The sequence below is a fragment of the Pleurodeles waltl genome, chromosome 6 (genome assembly GCF_031143425.1).
Source record: "Pleurodeles waltl isolate 20211129_DDA chromosome 6, aPleWal1.hap1.20221129, whole genome shotgun sequence".
Lineage (NCBI taxonomy): Eukaryota > Metazoa > Chordata > Amphibia > Caudata > Salamandridae > Pleurodeles > Pleurodeles waltl.
In genome coordinates, this window is record NC_090445.1 from 624376830 (window position 1) to 624393316 (window position 16487).

At 44.0% G+C, this 16487-nt stretch overlaps 1 protein-coding gene across 1 annotated transcript in view; it reads left to right on the forward strand.

The window, feature by feature from the left end:
• Nucleotides 1–1847: 1847 nt before the first annotated feature.
• The window catches only part of LMOD1 (leiomodin 1), a 109459-nt gene continuing 94819 nt past the window's right edge, over nt 1848–16487 (forward strand). Inside the window, exon 1 of the mRNA XM_069238953.1 lies at nt 1848–2503. Coding sequence (XP_069095054.1) covers nt 2243–2503 — 261 coding nt within the window. The 5' untranslated portion in view covers nt 1848–2242. The remainder of the gene's footprint in view (nt 2504–16487) is intronic.

Sequence of the window (16487 nt, forward strand, 5' to 3'; positions counted from 1 at the left end):
GATGAATTGAATTTGAACTTGAAATAAATGGGATGGGAAAGTGCTGGTGAAGAAACATACGAGGTTGGGTGGGGTGCAGGAATGTGAGGGGGGTCAGCACAAGAGGGGGAGAGCAAGAAGATACACAGACGCCCATGTGGTGCTTAAAGTAAAATAAAAGAGTGGAAGGATACAACTCATCCAATCAGAACAATGTGAGGCGGATATGCTTCTGCACAGAACTAACATGTATGTTTGTTGGAAACAATAGGTCTGTCCATCAAACAACCAAAGCTGTTTGTAATGCATGGCCTTACTGAGGCACTAAAAGCATCCTTGTCAAAAACGCTCAAACCAGCCCCTCTCCATTCGTCTCTTTGCTCATCCCCTCGTTTTCATGCCATCCACTCTTTCTCTCCTTCTCGCCCCTCTCGCCCTCATATCTTTCTGATAACTTTTTCTCTATCTACCCCTTCACTCCCTCCCTCTCTTTTTCCCTCCCTTGAAGCCTCCCATGCCTGCTTTAATTAACTACGGGGAGCTGGGAAAGGTGACAGCGGCACCAGGAGCGGCCCTGGGCATTCAAAACTGGCCTCCATGAGCTGCAACCCACCTGGAAATGCCCAGTGAAATAAAAGGCCTGCCCGGCCTCTATACTATGGGATGGACAGCTGATGTGCTAGGCTAAGAACAGACAAATCTGTTCTATAGGTATATTTGTAATTTAAATGTGATGAGCAAAGGACCTTTTTCCATAGATGACTCAAAAGGCCTTTTTTCCATAGATGACTCAGTGCGTGATGCAAAGTACTATGAATGCAGTGTATTTGGCTATAAGGTGCCAGTGACACATTTGAAGCTCTCTTTTATTGCTGTTTTATGTAGCACGAACTCGACCTGAATGGAGCGCTTTACAGGAGCACCAGTTACGTTACACAAGGACACAGGTGTTATGCGTCTCCATGGGCGAAGATGTAGGAGGTGTCTTGCTGCAAACGTCTAGTGGAACAAAAGGTCTCTCCTTTCCTCTCTGTAGCTAGGATCTGGCAGGGAGGCACATCTCTCGGGTACATATGATACTTGTCTCCTTAAGCAAGAAAACGTACCTGAATTGCCAAATGGGTGAAATCAAGAGCCAATAAGTCTAGGGGTGCTGCGCCAAAGAGTCCCAACCCTACACTCATCCATATCCTCTCGTTAATGCATTTGTTTGTTAACCATTTTCTGATAAACTCCCGTGATGTTATATGATATAAGGTCTCGGCAGAACATTCCTGTTTGGGATGCCGAGAAAATAAACATACCTAGAAAAGTCTCCTTTAATAGTAGTGTCCATACAATAGAAGATAGGAAGAGAAAGAGGTGACGAGACAAAGCTGTTGAAAACTAGAAACCCCGCCTACACGCCATTGAAACTACTGCACACTGTCCTGGATGCAACTTTCAGTCAAATAAACTCATCTTCTTAATTGTATTTCACCTAATATAGGCACATTAATCGGGTCGCCGATATCTATTAAGATCGCACCTTTCTGGGGTACTGGGTCTCAGGGATACACGTGTCCATGATAAACGCGTGTCTCCAGATTTACTAGCATCTTTTGGAGCACAACATGAGATGCGGGCCCTGTGTTTGTTCCCATTAGTTTGCTGTTTTTACATGCCCTCCTCTTCAAGCGGCTGCGTTTTTTGTGTTTCGCTTCACTACGTCTTCCCATTGCCTTTAAAAGGCTAAATGTGCGGCACTAAATTTGGTCATGCAGCTGTGCAAGATTCCCTGGAATGTCTTCGTGTTTCAGGCGACTCTGATTGGCTGCTGCGCCCGAAGATGTGCAGCCTGCAAACTTCATTGGCAACCGATGTCTTCTGTTTAGAACTAATGTACACAAGACTAACTCCCCTGCATTTAACACTTCAGCACCTGATGCGCGGGTCAGAGCGGCCGCGACAGACGCCGAGGGGTTGATATCAGGGTAGCACTTACTTCTCTGTGACCACCACATCAGGCCAGCGCTTTTGTTTCCTCTGCGTCTCTAACTGGTACTTTTGTTTTCTTGCACATCGGATTGGCATTACATTCTCTGGAGAGGAGGCTGGTGGCATTGTTTTCTTTGCTCCTGAGGCTGGTGGAATTGTGTGTGATACTGGGCTGGTGGCTGTGCTTGTTCTGCATCCCCAGCGGGAGATTCTGAGCCTTGTTCAAAGTTACGGCGTTGCTCTTTAGTAAGCATCCTTTCTTGCCGTCTACTTGCACGCTGTAAAGATGTCCCGGGTGGCAAAGTACCGCAGGCAGGTGAGCGAAGATCCTGACATCGACAGCCTGCTGTCCACCCTGTCTCCGGAGGAGATGGAGGAGCTGGAGAAGGAGCTGGACAACGGCGAGCCAGACTCAAGGCTGGCCATGGGGCTCCGGCAGAGAAACGAAGCGGACAAGGCGGCTGCGGCGGCCTCCAGCCAGGGAGCAGCGCCCAAGCAGGGCGAGAAGGACACCAAGAGCCGCTTCAAAAAGGAGCAGTCTGTGGAGGTAAGTGGCTCTTGTCAATCAGTCACTGATTTAAAGGCAGTGGGAGACCAATAACTCGGCCGCAGAGGCAGCGCAAGGGGCGGAGCTCGAGTTAGTGTAGCAGGTGCAGTAGCATCGGGGCTCAGGCTTTTGAGTTGCCACTGGGCCCTAATTTTCAATGCGTTTTTTTATCTCCCTATCGTAGGATGTCGGCATTTTCCTTACTTGTATTAGAGCCCATAGTGACCTTGCACAACACTGCTCTGAGAAGTTTGGAAACATGTCTTACGGGACACTCCTGTCTATTCATGGCACCATCTTTGACACGTGACTGACTCTCTCCAACCCTACTAGCCTATCAAAGGCACCAATCTGTTGAGAAGTCCCCGCCTTTCATTGCAGACCTGACCTTCACAAAATGTCCATCACTGTATTGCAGAAACTGCTCCAAGCTACGCAGTTTTCCATAATTATCCCACTGGGTTTCAGAGCTCTTGAGCCATAGGGCTACTTGGGCTTGAGTGGTGTTCAGATATTTTCCTTGCGAGGTAACGGTAATATAGTCCCTCTGAAAGCCTCCTTACTATCAGAAGTGTCTCACACTGTATTGCAGAAACTGCTCCAAGCTACGCAGTTTTCCATAATTATCCCACTGGGTTTCAGAGCTCTTGAGCCATAGGGCTACTTGGGCTTGAGTGGTGTTCAGATATTTTCCTTGCGAGGTAACAGTAATATAGTCCCTCTGAAAGCCTCCTTACTATCAGAAGTGTCTCACATTAGATCTAGAAAGATGTCAGCAAAATTACATATTTATCAAATATTAGCAGCTTGCTAAGCCAATTGTAAAGGAGTTTTGGTAGTTTGTGCCTCAAACTGTAGTCACAGGGGCGTAGGAGACAATACCTTTCTGCAGGGGGGTGGGAGGGACGAGGAGAGGGACAGCTTTGGGGACTTTTCTATTGATCCTATACAAATTGCCTGTTGTTTGCGAACTGCAGGCTCTGATAATTGTGCACAATCATATAGTTTGGAAATGAAATAGAGCGACAGAAAGGCATGTTGTCACAGTTTGAAAATATGTTTTATTTTTTATTTACATCCACAAAGTAATTACACCATATGTGAAAATAAATATGTTGATTAACCTTGCATCTGAATGCACCAAGGAAAAAAGGTAGTAAGGAAAAAATGGAAGAACAAAACTTTTGTGCCTGCGCCGATCTTGCCCTTTCCCTCATGAAAATTGAAACCACACTGGAGATATCAAAAGTGATCAGGTACAGCAATTGTAAACTGTGCTCTGAAATGGTAGTTCTAATAACCCTTTTACTCCTCTGTATGATCTTGGGCAGCTCAGCTCCACATCAGTCAAAACTGGACGCATTTATACTGAAGACGCTCTTGGTGTTACAGTGTATATAATACATGGGATTCTGTAATCTCTGTATAAATGGCAGTCACTAATTTCTTTATAATTGGCTACCTGTGATGCACCAAGTCACCTAATTTAAAGAAAATATGTCAACATTCGACTATTCTAAGGTTATTGCAGTCAAGTTCTAATGTCCCAAGACCTTCTTCCAGAGCCAGCATCCAAGGTGAAAGGCAAGTCAGGTCATGGAGCATAAATAATGCAGTTCTTTAAACCAACAAACGGAATGCTGCTTTTCTCTCCTGCTCTATTTTAGTAGTTTACAATGATAGAAGCTATGCAATAAGGTTTTAAATGGTTTGTGAGAAAGGTGATGGCGTGACCATGCATTATATGAGATAAAGCACCCCCTGGTGTAAATGATAAGGATTTTGCAAGTCACCTCGAAGTTGCATACCTTACAAACAGGCAAAGCCAATAGGTCTCACCTATGCAAGAGGTATTGGCTTTGCCAATGTGGTTTAGCCATGTGTACACTAGCGTGGCTACTGTTCAGCATGGCTAAAGGTTAATACTGTAAATGAGAATGACGTGCCATCAAGTGTCATCGAATTGTGTGGTGCAGAGTGTCACAAAGTGAGTAGAGTGTCATAGAGTGGAGTTGTGTCATAGAGTGGGGTAGCAGAGTGTCATAAAGTGGAGAGGCATAAAGAAGTATGGGTGGCATAGAGGGGAGTAAAGTAACTTGGAGTTGCTTAGAGAGAGTTGAATAGAGTGTTGTTGAGCATAGTACATTGTTGTATAGTGGAATGGCATTAAGGGCTTGATTACGACCTTGGCGGAGGGGGTTACTCTGTTCCAAACATGACAGATATCCCGTCCACTGTATTACAAGTTCTATTACATTCTATGGAACGTGTAAAACAGAGTGCAGGTTATCCGTCACCTTTGGGACGGAGTAATCCCCTCCGCCAAGGTCGTAATCAGGCCCAGTGTGTCATAGAGTGGAGTATTGTAGAGTGGAGTAGAGTATCGTAGATTGAAGTGGCATAGAATGGAGTAGTGTGTCATAGAATAGGGTGGAGTAAAGTGGCATGGAGTGGCCGAGAGGGAGTTGCTTAGAGAGTCACAGAGTTGAGTTAAGTGTTGCACAGTGGCACAGAATGGAGTAGAGTGTTAGAGTGGAGTATCATGGAATATAATGTCGTAGAGTGAAGTGTCGTAGAGTGCAGTAGAGTGATCTAGACTGAAGTGGCATTGGATACAGTTGTGAAGAATAGTAGGCATAGTGTGCAGTGGTGTAGAGTGCATTGGTTTTGAGTAAAGTGGTGTAGAGTGCATTGGTGTGGAGTGCACTGGTTTAGAGTAGAGTGCAGTAGTGTGGAGTGGTGAAAAGTGAAGTGGTGAAGAGTAGAGGGGCACAGAGTGGAGTGGCACTGCACAGATTGCAGTGGCACAGAGTCCAGTGGTTTTGAGTAAAATATTTAAGAGTGCATTGGCATAGAGTGCAGTGGTGTAGTTTGTATTAGTTACAGTAGAATAGCGCAGATTGCAGTGGCGTAGTGTAGAGTGGGGCAGAGTAAAGTGGCATAGAATGGAGTGGTACAGCATAGATTGCACTGGTGTACGGTGCAGTGGCGTAGAATAGCACAGAGTGGAGAAGAGTGGCATAGCGTCAAGTGGCACAGAGTAGCTTGTTTCACAGTAGAGTGAAGTCGCTTAGAATGGAGTGGTGCAGGGCAGAGTGGAGTGGCATAGAGGGGAATGGCATAGAGTGGAGTATGCATGGTGTGGTAATGCACTGCATTACAGAAAACATATCTTTAATTGAAATGACCATTACATTTGCACAGATATACAGTTTTATTGCTAAAAGTATATAGCACACAAACATTAATGTGTGGAAATGCTATTACCTAGTGTATTGATTTGTTTTGATCATATTCAATTATTTGTTTCCACCACATATATTCTCAAATATCTGCATATTTCATTAAAATGTTGTTGTATGGAAGTAAAAAATAGCATCCTCCAGCCTTCCTCTAGCACACCCCCAGCAGCCAGCACGATTGTCATATAAATCCTTTCACTTTGAAGTCAGAGAAAGTGAGATAAACACTAAGCTCCATAGGAAGACCATGGTCTTTGAATGCACAGCAAATGTGACATGACAAGAACAAGATTTAAGAGCCTGTTTACAGAAATCAAACATTGCTGGAAGGGTACAGTAAACAAGGATTGCTCTACAGGAGGGGCAAACTCAAGCTGGATAGCCTAAAACAAATACAGCTCGCAAATAGAAAGCAAGCAAAGGGTGAAATGCATTCCCAGGGAAGCTTTCCAAATGTCCCCCAAATGTCTTTAGTAAACCAGGCAGCTTTGCGGTTTGGTAGGCTTCGACTTAATGAACTCAGCCTTTGGCCTCATTACTTCGCATGGTTATGGAATTCCTTATAATGTATGTCAGAGGGTACTTTGTCCCTTATATCAAGAACTGTGTACTGAAAGTTCAACCTCATGCAAAGCTGTGTGAACTTGCACACTGAACCTCCATACCCCCATCTCCGGACCTATGCACGCTCGGCAACCCCTACATCACTTGGAGGGGTACTGTGTGAAATGGAATATTCATTATGAATCAACTATGATACACATCAGAAAATTGGCTGAAAGACCTTGCCCTCTTTAACACAGACTAAAATATTTGCAGAACTACCACTCCCTTCTTTGAGAGCCAAAGATATCGGAGCTAAGACGACGATGTTGAACCATCGACCTCCTCTAGCCTAACCCACATATCAGAGTAAGGATTCTATGCCTATGAAATGCTGCCATTACTCGGATACCTGACAGACTAGAATACAATATGCCATCTAACCACTGCGACAGTCAAACTGTATCTTGCTATTTAGGGCCTTTTGCAGGCGCTCTTATGGGCATGGACTGCACTCACTGTATTTTCATGTAACACTGTGAAATGTGTGCAGATTCATGCTAATGTATTCATAACAACACTGTATCACTGATGCCTTGGTCGGCTATCAACAGGGCCACTGGAATTATGCATTTGTCCGCTGCAGTGTTTTTCTCATGATTATGGCTTTGCCACATTTGCCACAGAATTCATCATCTGCTGCATAATCTGCAGATTTAACCAAAAAACAGTTCTAATTCAAATGGTTCAAAAGTTACTCAAAATGCAGTGACACAAGTTGCTGCACAGTGAAAGGCCCCTTTGCAAAAGTTGACTGGTAACCTTTCTTTTGCTCGTTGCTACATTTAGGTGTTAAGCTGGTACTAATGAGGTGCAACCTATGCCCAGAGAGTATTAACAAGTGTAAAAATATAAAAATAATAAAATACTATCACATGCTACATAATTTGCTTCTGCTTGCCGCATAATTTAGTCAACCCTTCCACATAATTTGGCCCTCTCCTGCTGCATAATTTGAGTGAACCTATTACCAATGTATCCACATGTAACTGTTATTCTTTATTTGCCAATTGTTCGTGTCTATACTCATGAAACTTGAAAATGAATAAAAAAATATATTCAAACAAGAATGTTAAAAACAGAAAAGATAATATACTTCAATATGTTGGAGTACATAATGAAAACAACATAAATAGGCACATGTGCCCAAAATGGAATGTGACTTCTCCCTGTTGCCCAAGCTGTAATCTATCCCTTTATTACACAGAGAAAAAACAATAGGCATACATTTTAGAAAGAGATACACTCCTAGTAGCTTAATTGTGCGGTGTGAAAAGAAAACATCTGGGCTCTGAACCTAGATAAATATAAATACTGTATTTCAGAGTATCTTTTCTGTCCTGCAGGCATCAGTCTGAGTGGGCCTCTGCTCCCTCTTTATGTCTTCTTCATTGTCCTGCAGGACTCCTCTGAAAGGCAGCAGGTGGGGGTAGGGCAGAGGATGGCAACAATGAGCAAACACTTTGGTCTCCTCCCCTCTCCCTTTGTTCTCACAGGTGGTTAATGAGGGCATCTGAAAACAACACAAACAAAAGGGCAGAGGGCATAGGTGGCCTCCTGGCTCACCGTCAGATCAGTCACTGATAACTGGAGGCAGAACAGCAGTTCAAGTGCAGGGCCATGATAAGTAGCACTTTTGTGTTCTGATGGACCTGCAAATCATAGAACTGGAGGGGAAATTATTTTGACCCCTTGTCCCCTCAACCCGTGTCCACTTTGTCCCCCACACTCCAAAATCTCTGGGGTGATACATCTCCTGCGCTTCCTGTGCCCATGATTGTGGATGAATTATGTGGATTTGTGTGCCCTGGCATAATTTCTGTTTCAGAACACCGATAACTATTACAGCTACACGACCCTGAAAAAATCTCCCTCTTACAAAGGACTGGTGATTCCTATAGAGAACAGACAAGAACACCTCAAGGACCAGATCTCCTAGTTGGAACTCTGTGGTGATCTCAAATGAGGTAAAACAAGTATGTTGTAGACATGCAGTATTCTATCACCCATGCTCATGCAAATTGTAAATCTAGTGCAGACTCTCCAGGGAAAATGAAGCCAGTCAGTTAATACTTACTCTTGGATGTTCTAAAGCCTAGAAACCCTGACACAGCATGGCATAGTAGATAACTCAATAAACTCAACACAAAGTAATCAAAAGGGTACTACCTTTGCTGGACTTGAGATATTGTCACAAATTTATTTTCCAACATTTACACATTAATTGCTGATTTTCTATAAGATTGGCCATATGCCTATGTTCTCAATGGGGCTGTATGTGTGTCAACTTTGGGATTCATCTGATGTCGTACAAAATGTTTTGAAAAAGCACTTTGAAATTCTGGTCAACTGATCAGAAGCCTCAAACAAAAATTAAACAATGCATAATATGTCTTTCCTTCCATTTAATGGCTCTTGCTCTGGGTGGAAAACTAGGAAACTCAATGGGCTCAATACCCAGCTGCTGAATTTACTCTGACAAAAGTAAACAACAAAAAAAAACATTTTCCCAGATATTCACCATCCAAATCCCAATGCTTCCACCCAATTTAGTCACTGAGGCAGATCAGGGCTTGGAGCCTTGATTTCAAACTCAATGGTCAGTGGGGGTCCAGTTACTGTTTTACACGCAGGATGCAGATCAATGAAGTCCCATGTGAGTACGTATATTTAGAGCCCATTAGCTCGAAAACAAGCAGTCATTCAAATGTTTCAGTGACGAGCTGTCAACTGGACCCAAGCCTTCACTATAATACTCAGCTGTTTTGAGGATAACTGCAACTAAAAAATATGACATTATTGGAATGGTAAAGGCTAGAAAAGTGGTCCCAATAGTTCCACAGTCTTAGTGACCAGCTCCAGCCTAAGTGACCTGATGCCAAGAGGTTAAGAAACTCCAGCACATTCTGCCACTGCAACAGGCTGATACTGGGATGGCACGAAGCATGTAGGTGACCATCCAAGTAATAAAAGAGGAAAGTGCCTTAGCTGCTCCAAAACTTAGGGGGTTTATGTTTATGGTACTTCTTTTTCCAAATCAAATGTGCTGCATTGATTGTTTGGTACCTAGGTGCTTTCAATGGTTTGGGTCGTTCGGATCTTTGAGGTGATCTTCCAGCAGTCAAAGCAACAGCCCATTAGCTCCTACAGGCCACAGTAACAAAGTGTTCCAAGAATCTATCTGGCCTGAGGCCATTCTCATCCAGGAAAAGTACAGTTTTTGGTAATATTCTTGTCCTGGACTGGTGTGTAGGGTATTTGATAATCTACAACTTACTTGAACCAGTGGTCCAGTATTTAACAGAAGGCCACTGTTGATAGGTGACAACGAACCACACAGGAAAATGAGGTGTAAAAAAGTGAAGAGGGTGTCAAACTCCCCCACTCAACAAGTAGGCCAGTTTCAAGTAGACGGCTGTGAAGTGTAGGCAGCCAGGTTCTCCCTGGAAAATGGCAGCCTATAGGAGAACTACCATCTTGTGCAGCTGAGCATTAAATGTAACAATGGCCACCAGTAATTACCCATGTTTCTGTGAAACATATATACACACACAACATCCACAGCACACACTTGCAACCAACATAAGTCCCACACATTTTGGGTTGAGTAGGTAAGGCTCCCCTGATGGAGGCTTGATAGATCTTTACAGTGGAGAGCCTGTAAGTAATCTCCCCGCAGAGTTCATATCAGGTGGCCCATACATTTAGACTAGAAGCATGCCACAACCATTGCCAGTTATCTCATAGCCTAGGATGAGTGAGCAGTAGCTACATGAATGTATAATGGGGGTATTCTATAGGTGTGCCCCAGTCAGCAAAGCCTAGCTCTTCTTGTGAACTGTAAAACAAAAACATGTTGCAATTCCTGTGGACTCGCTGATTGTCGAGTACACTGTAGAAAAACACGGACAATGGAGAAAAGGAGACATAGTAGTACAGTCTTTCAAAATTAAGAGCATAGCCTTAGTCCCAATAGGCAGGACATCTTTTCTTATTTTCCTTTAGTTGACCTTCACTTACCCATTCTGCCTTTGGATTCCTATTTGATGTTTCTGGTTCAACTATTACCCTATGCTCGTAAGCAGACCTAAAATATCCTTGTGAATTTCTTGAACTCGGGTGCACTCATTTACTCAGAATCACAATTTTTGTTAATGAGAAAGAAGGGCATAGATTCAGAATTTCGATATCAACTGAATGAGCAAGTTAGATTCTACCTCCCGGGCGATTCGAGGACAAGGCTTACACACTAGCTTTGAAAAAAAGTAGAGTGGGGCGTAACAGCTGTTTCTTTTGCGACATCTGGAAGTTTTGGGCCTTTCACTTACTTATTGCCAATGCCAATCTAGTACCTTTTGTTTGATTTACAGCATGGACACTTGATGTGTTGGGCTCCTACCTTCTTCCGCCGAATTATTTTTCTTCAGTGCCTCAGCTATCCAGGAGCACACCGATTTCAATAGGCCTGTCATAGACTTTGAATACGTTTCTTGGTTTATCTTTGTACATACGCACGGGTGGCACTAGAACACTAGAATGTATGCCATTGTGGCTAGGAGTAGTACCCTTCCAAGGCCCTCCGTAGATGTACACAAGTGTATTTTTTCAGTGCTTCTCGAGGCCCGTGATCGCTCTCTACATAATCGGTTCACTTGCATGAAAAATAACAATACCCGGGGTACTTAGCGCTTTGGTGATACGAGAAAGTCAGGAGGGCTCGTAGTCGGTTTTACCGCTTCCCTCTTCCAACCATACGACAGTGAAATAACCTGCAGAAGTAACACGCAAAGCAGATAGAGACTGCAGGCCTCCACCTAACTCAAACTGACAACATGTTATCTTCCCAAGTAAATGTAAGCAAACTTGTATGATATGAGAGCAGAAGTCGTAGTAGTGACTCGTTTAATTTCTTTTGGGCTCTGAGGTAATTAATAACATGCAGTGCTCTATGAGAAGAATATGAACCCAAACCTAAACAAAAGATATAAAATATACAACGTAAATGAGTTCCAGTAAATGCACATGATATGCATGTATGTGTACAAAGGCGGCTGAATACTATGAACTGTAACATCTGCGGGGATCTATCTGCATGTAAGGTGCATGATACAGCTTTAAATTCCATCTAGGCGTCCCGCATTCTTTCTTTCTGAAACTGATAACATTAGTTTAGTTGAGATGAGTAATGTAAAGCTTTGCTGTTCAGAGCTACAAAATAACTGATAGGTTCATTTAGAGCTCGGTGGAGAGGGAAGACAGCTGTAAATTTGCGATGCTATCATCCCTACAAACTCAGTTTCTCCCCTCTAATCAGAGCATCTAACAGCCTTAACCTTTGACCTGACGGACTGTATGCTACCTGGTGGGCCTGTTGGACGCCTGCCATACTTAAAATGAGCCCGTGAATCTTTTAAACCTGTGTTCTGGCCGATACCCACACTACCTCCCTGGTGCGGGTCACGACCAGTGGCTGACACCAGGGAGGGGATTAATAAATCCTCGGGTGCGTTGCACCCGAGGATTTATTTTATTTTTTTGTCCCTGGGAGACACGGAAGCTCTTCCGTGTCTCCCCCCGCCCCCCACCTGCCCCTTTGTGACATCAGCGCGCTGCGAGGCGTGCTGACATTACAGTGTTGATTTCCCCATCGGAGCAGGAAGCAGCCTTGCGGCCGCTTCCTGCATCAATGGGGAAAACGGCCTTCCCCACGTTCGGGAAGGTCTCGTAAGAAAGGCCTTCCTGAAAGTGTTTCCTGGCCCCCGATCGAAGCACAATCTGAATTTATTTATTTAAAAAAATTAAAATAAAATAAAAATAAATGAACAGGGGGTAACCCGTGGGTAGGGCGACCCCCTGTGGGGGCAATATTTTTGTTGTTGTTGTTGTAGGGTTTCCCTGGGGGCCATTTTGGCCCCCCAAGGAAACCATACAACAACTAAAAATATATATGTAGATATATATAGGATCAGAGACTGAGACATCAGATACTGAGACAGCATCTGAGGGATAGGACAATGGCGCAGACTCTGGGAGTGATTTTTCAGTCGGAGGAGTCCTATTCGATAACTCCTCTTCCAGTACATTATGAGAGAGGTGATGAGGACAGTCCTGCTGTCCCTTCGCAAGCAGTCTGTGCCACTGGGTAATAGTGGTTTAGCCCAACCCAGAGAGCAGGCGAATGTGGCGGCAAGCAGAGAGAGAGTGCTCTCTTGGGAGCTCCCCAATTTAGTTCAGCCCCAAATTCCACCGCCCAAATCGTATTGTGGAGACATCAAAATTATCTATCGCAAAACAAACTGGTTTTGTAAGGCAGGCACCTGTGTTTTCGGTCCTGGGTTCGGCGGCCACATAGAGAAACACACTAAACCCAAACATTTCTGGAAACTAGACATTCGGGGGAGTCCACAGAGGTGTGACTTGTGTGGATTCACCAAAGTTTTCTTACCCAGAATACCCTGCAAAGCTGAAATGTTGAATAAAAACTCTCTTTTTCTCGCATTCCTGTCACACAAACTACAGGAATATGCTGGGATCCACAAAATTCCTACCACCCAGTGATTCCTCACCTGTCCTGATAAAAACACTACCCCACTTGAGTGCCTACACCTAGTGCCTGCGTCAGGAATGGATCACCCCAGGGTCAACAGCTGCCTCATGTAAGGACCAACATTGACCGTTGTGTGATCTATTCCTGTCGCGGGCACCAGGCCTACCCACACAAGTGAGGTACCATATTTATCGGGAGACTTGGGGGAATTCTGGGTGGAAGGAAATTTGTGGCTCCTCTCAGATTCCAGAACTTTCTGTCACCGAAATGTGAGGAAAACATGTTTTTTAGCCACATTTTGAGGTTTGCAAAGGATTCTGGGTAACAGAACCTGGTCAGAGCCCCACAAGTCACCCCTTCTTGGATTCCCCTAGGTCTCTAGTTTTAAAAAATGCACAGGTTTGGTATGTTTCCCTAGGTGCCGGCTGAGCTAGAGGACAAAATCTACAGATAGGGACTTTGCAAAAAAAAAGCTCTGTTTTCTGTCAAAAAATGGGACGTGTCCACGTTGTGTTTTGGGGCATTTCCTGTCGCGGGCGCTAGGCCTACCCACACAAGTGAGGTATCATTTTTATCGGGAGACTTGGGGGAACATAGAATAGCAAAACAAGTGTTATCGCCCCTTATCTTTCTCTACATTTTTTCCTTCCAATTTTAAAAGAGTGTGTAAAAAAGACGTCTATTTGAGAAATGCCCTGCAATTCACATGCTAGTATGGGCACCCCGGAATTCAGAGATGTGCAAATAACCACTGCTTCTCAAAACCTTATCTTGGGCCCATTTTGGAAATGCAAAGGTTTTCTTGATACCTATTTTACACTCTTCATATTTCAGCAAATGAACTGCTGTATACCCAGTATAGAATGAAATCCAACTGCAGGGTGCAGCTCATTTATTGGGTCTGGGTACCTAGGGTTCTTGATGAACCTACAAGCCCTTTATATCCCGCAACCATAAGAGTCCAGCAGACATAATGGTATATTGCTTTCAAAAATCTGACATTGCAGGAACAAGTTACAGAGTAAAACATAAAGAAAAATGGCTGTTGTTTTCAGCTCAATTTCAATATTTTTTTATTTCAGCTGTTATTGTCTGTAGGAAAACCTTGTAGGATCTACACAAGTGACCCCTTGCTGAATTCAGAATTTTGTCTAGTTTTCAGAAATGTTTAGCTTTCCGGGATCCAGCATTGGTTTCATACCCATTCCTGTCACTAACTGGAAGGAGGCTGAAAGCACCAAAAATAGTAAAAATGGGGTATGTCCCAGTAAAGTGCCACATTTGTGTTGAAAAATGTGGTTTTCTGATTCAAGTCTGCCCGTTCCTGAAAGGTGGGAAGATGGTGATTTTAGCACCAGAAACCCTTTGTAGATGCCTTTTTCAGGGGAAAAACCACAAGCCTTCTTCGGCAGCCCTTTTTCCCATTTGTTTGGAAAAAATGACATTTTCACTGTATTTTGGCTAATTTCTTGGTCTCCTCCAAGGGAAACCACAAACTCTGGGTACCATTAGAATCCCTAGGATGTTGGAAAAAAAGGACGCAAATTTGGCGTGGATAGCTTATGTGGACAAAAAGTTATGAGGGCCTAAGCGTGAACTACCCCAACTAGCCAAAAAGGGCTCAGCACGGGGGGGGGACGGCCCAGCAGCTAAGGGGTTAATGTAACACATAAAAAGAAAATGTCTCAACGTTACCGAAGGAGGTCACTGAAAATGGTTTTAAATATATAGCACTGTTCTTTACAAATAAGGCAGCCCTTCCTGAAAAAAATATGGATTGTTGTCATGTGTTTAGTACTGGTGTTAATTCAGGATGAGTAACAGGTTTTTAAAATCATTGTTGTGTGTTGAACTGTGCATCCAGAATAATCTTTACTTCTGTAAACAAACTTTCTTCAAATGAGTGGTGATGATTGAATAAGTGAATTATGATACATATATTAGTTGCTTCTTGTTAGAAACCAGGTTTCTAGTTGGCAGAGGTATACACCCTTGTCCAAGCAGGGACCACAATCCTAGTCAGGGTAAATCACAACACAATCCAAATTATCCTGGTAGCTTGGCACAGAGCAGGCAACTTAACTGAGAAGGCAATGTGTAAAGTATTTGTGCAATAACTCATCTAGTAACACAGTGAAAACACCACAAAAACTACTCCACACCAGCTTAAGAAAACAGATAATATTTATCTGAATGAAAGAAGACCAAAATGCACAAGTCAAGATATCACTTTTTAAAGGTTTAAAAGAGTTTCAATCCTTAAGAATCAGCGATTGTATCCTTTTAACACACAGTACCTGGGATGCGCCAAAGATAATGATGCACAGAGGAGGAGATGCGTAAAAAAATAAGGTGCTGCGTCAGATTTTCCAGCACAGCACAGCACAGACGATGTGTCGTTTCTTTCCAAGGTGATGCAACAATTTCCAGGAGCACAGCCTTGGTTTCTCACTGTGATGCAGGGATATTTTGATGTACAGGGTACAAATCCTTGATGGGGGTAAAAGGAACAAGTGGTGGCCCGATCCGGTAGGCGATTTTTCAGCCGCAAAGCAGATGCTGCATTGATTTCTGCAGCCATTCCTTCAATTTTTTGATGCACACAGATTTTCTTCTCTTTGGTGAAGTCTTTGTGGCCTTGAGAGTTCAGAACAGGAGGCAAGCTCAATCCAAGCCCTTTGAAAGCACTTGCAGGGAAGGCAGAGACTTTCCAGCTGAGTCAGGGGCCAGCAGGCAGCAAGGCACGAGCAGGGCAGCAGTCCTTCTCAGTAAAGCAGTTTAGACTAGTCCTTTAAGCAGCCAGACAGTCCCACTGACAGAGTGCAGTTACAGGTCCAGAATTGTCTGATTTGGTGGGGTCAGAGATCCAGTATACATACCCAAAATGCCTTTGAAGTGGGGGAAACTTTAAAGAGTGGTTTTGAAGTGCACAAGTTCCCCTTTCAATCCAGCCCTGTCTGCCAGGTTCCCTATAGGGAGTTATCAGTCCTTGGTGTGAGGGCAGGCCACTGGCATTTGAAGTGTAATAAGAGCCCCTCTACCGTTCCTGCCCAGGGAGACCCATTTAGTATGCAGATTAATGCGGATGTTACTAAGGCCGTCATTACAAGTCTGGCGGTCCTAGGACCGTCAGACTTGCGGTGGCGGTCGGACCACCGGCAATGCGGCAGTCCGGCCTCCACATTATGACCTTGGCAAACGCCCCGTGGTCAGACTTCTGGCACTGCCCAGCACCCAGTCCTATGGGTTACCTAGGGCCCACCTTAGGGGTGACGTTTGTGTAGAAAAAGGGGTGTTTAAGGCTTGACAAGTAGTTTGAAATGCCAAGTCGAAGTGACAGTGAAACTGTACACACATGCCTTGCAATGGCAGGCCTGAGACATGGTTAAAGGGCTACTTTTGTGGGTGGCACAATCGGTGCTGCAGGCCCATTATTAACTTTAATCTATAGGCCCTGGGCACCTCAAGTGCACTTTACTAGCGACTTATAGGTAAATTAAATATGCCAATTGGGTATGAGACAATGTTACCATGTTTAGAGGAGAGAGCATATGCACTTTAGAAACTAGTCAGCAGTGATAAAGTGCGCAGT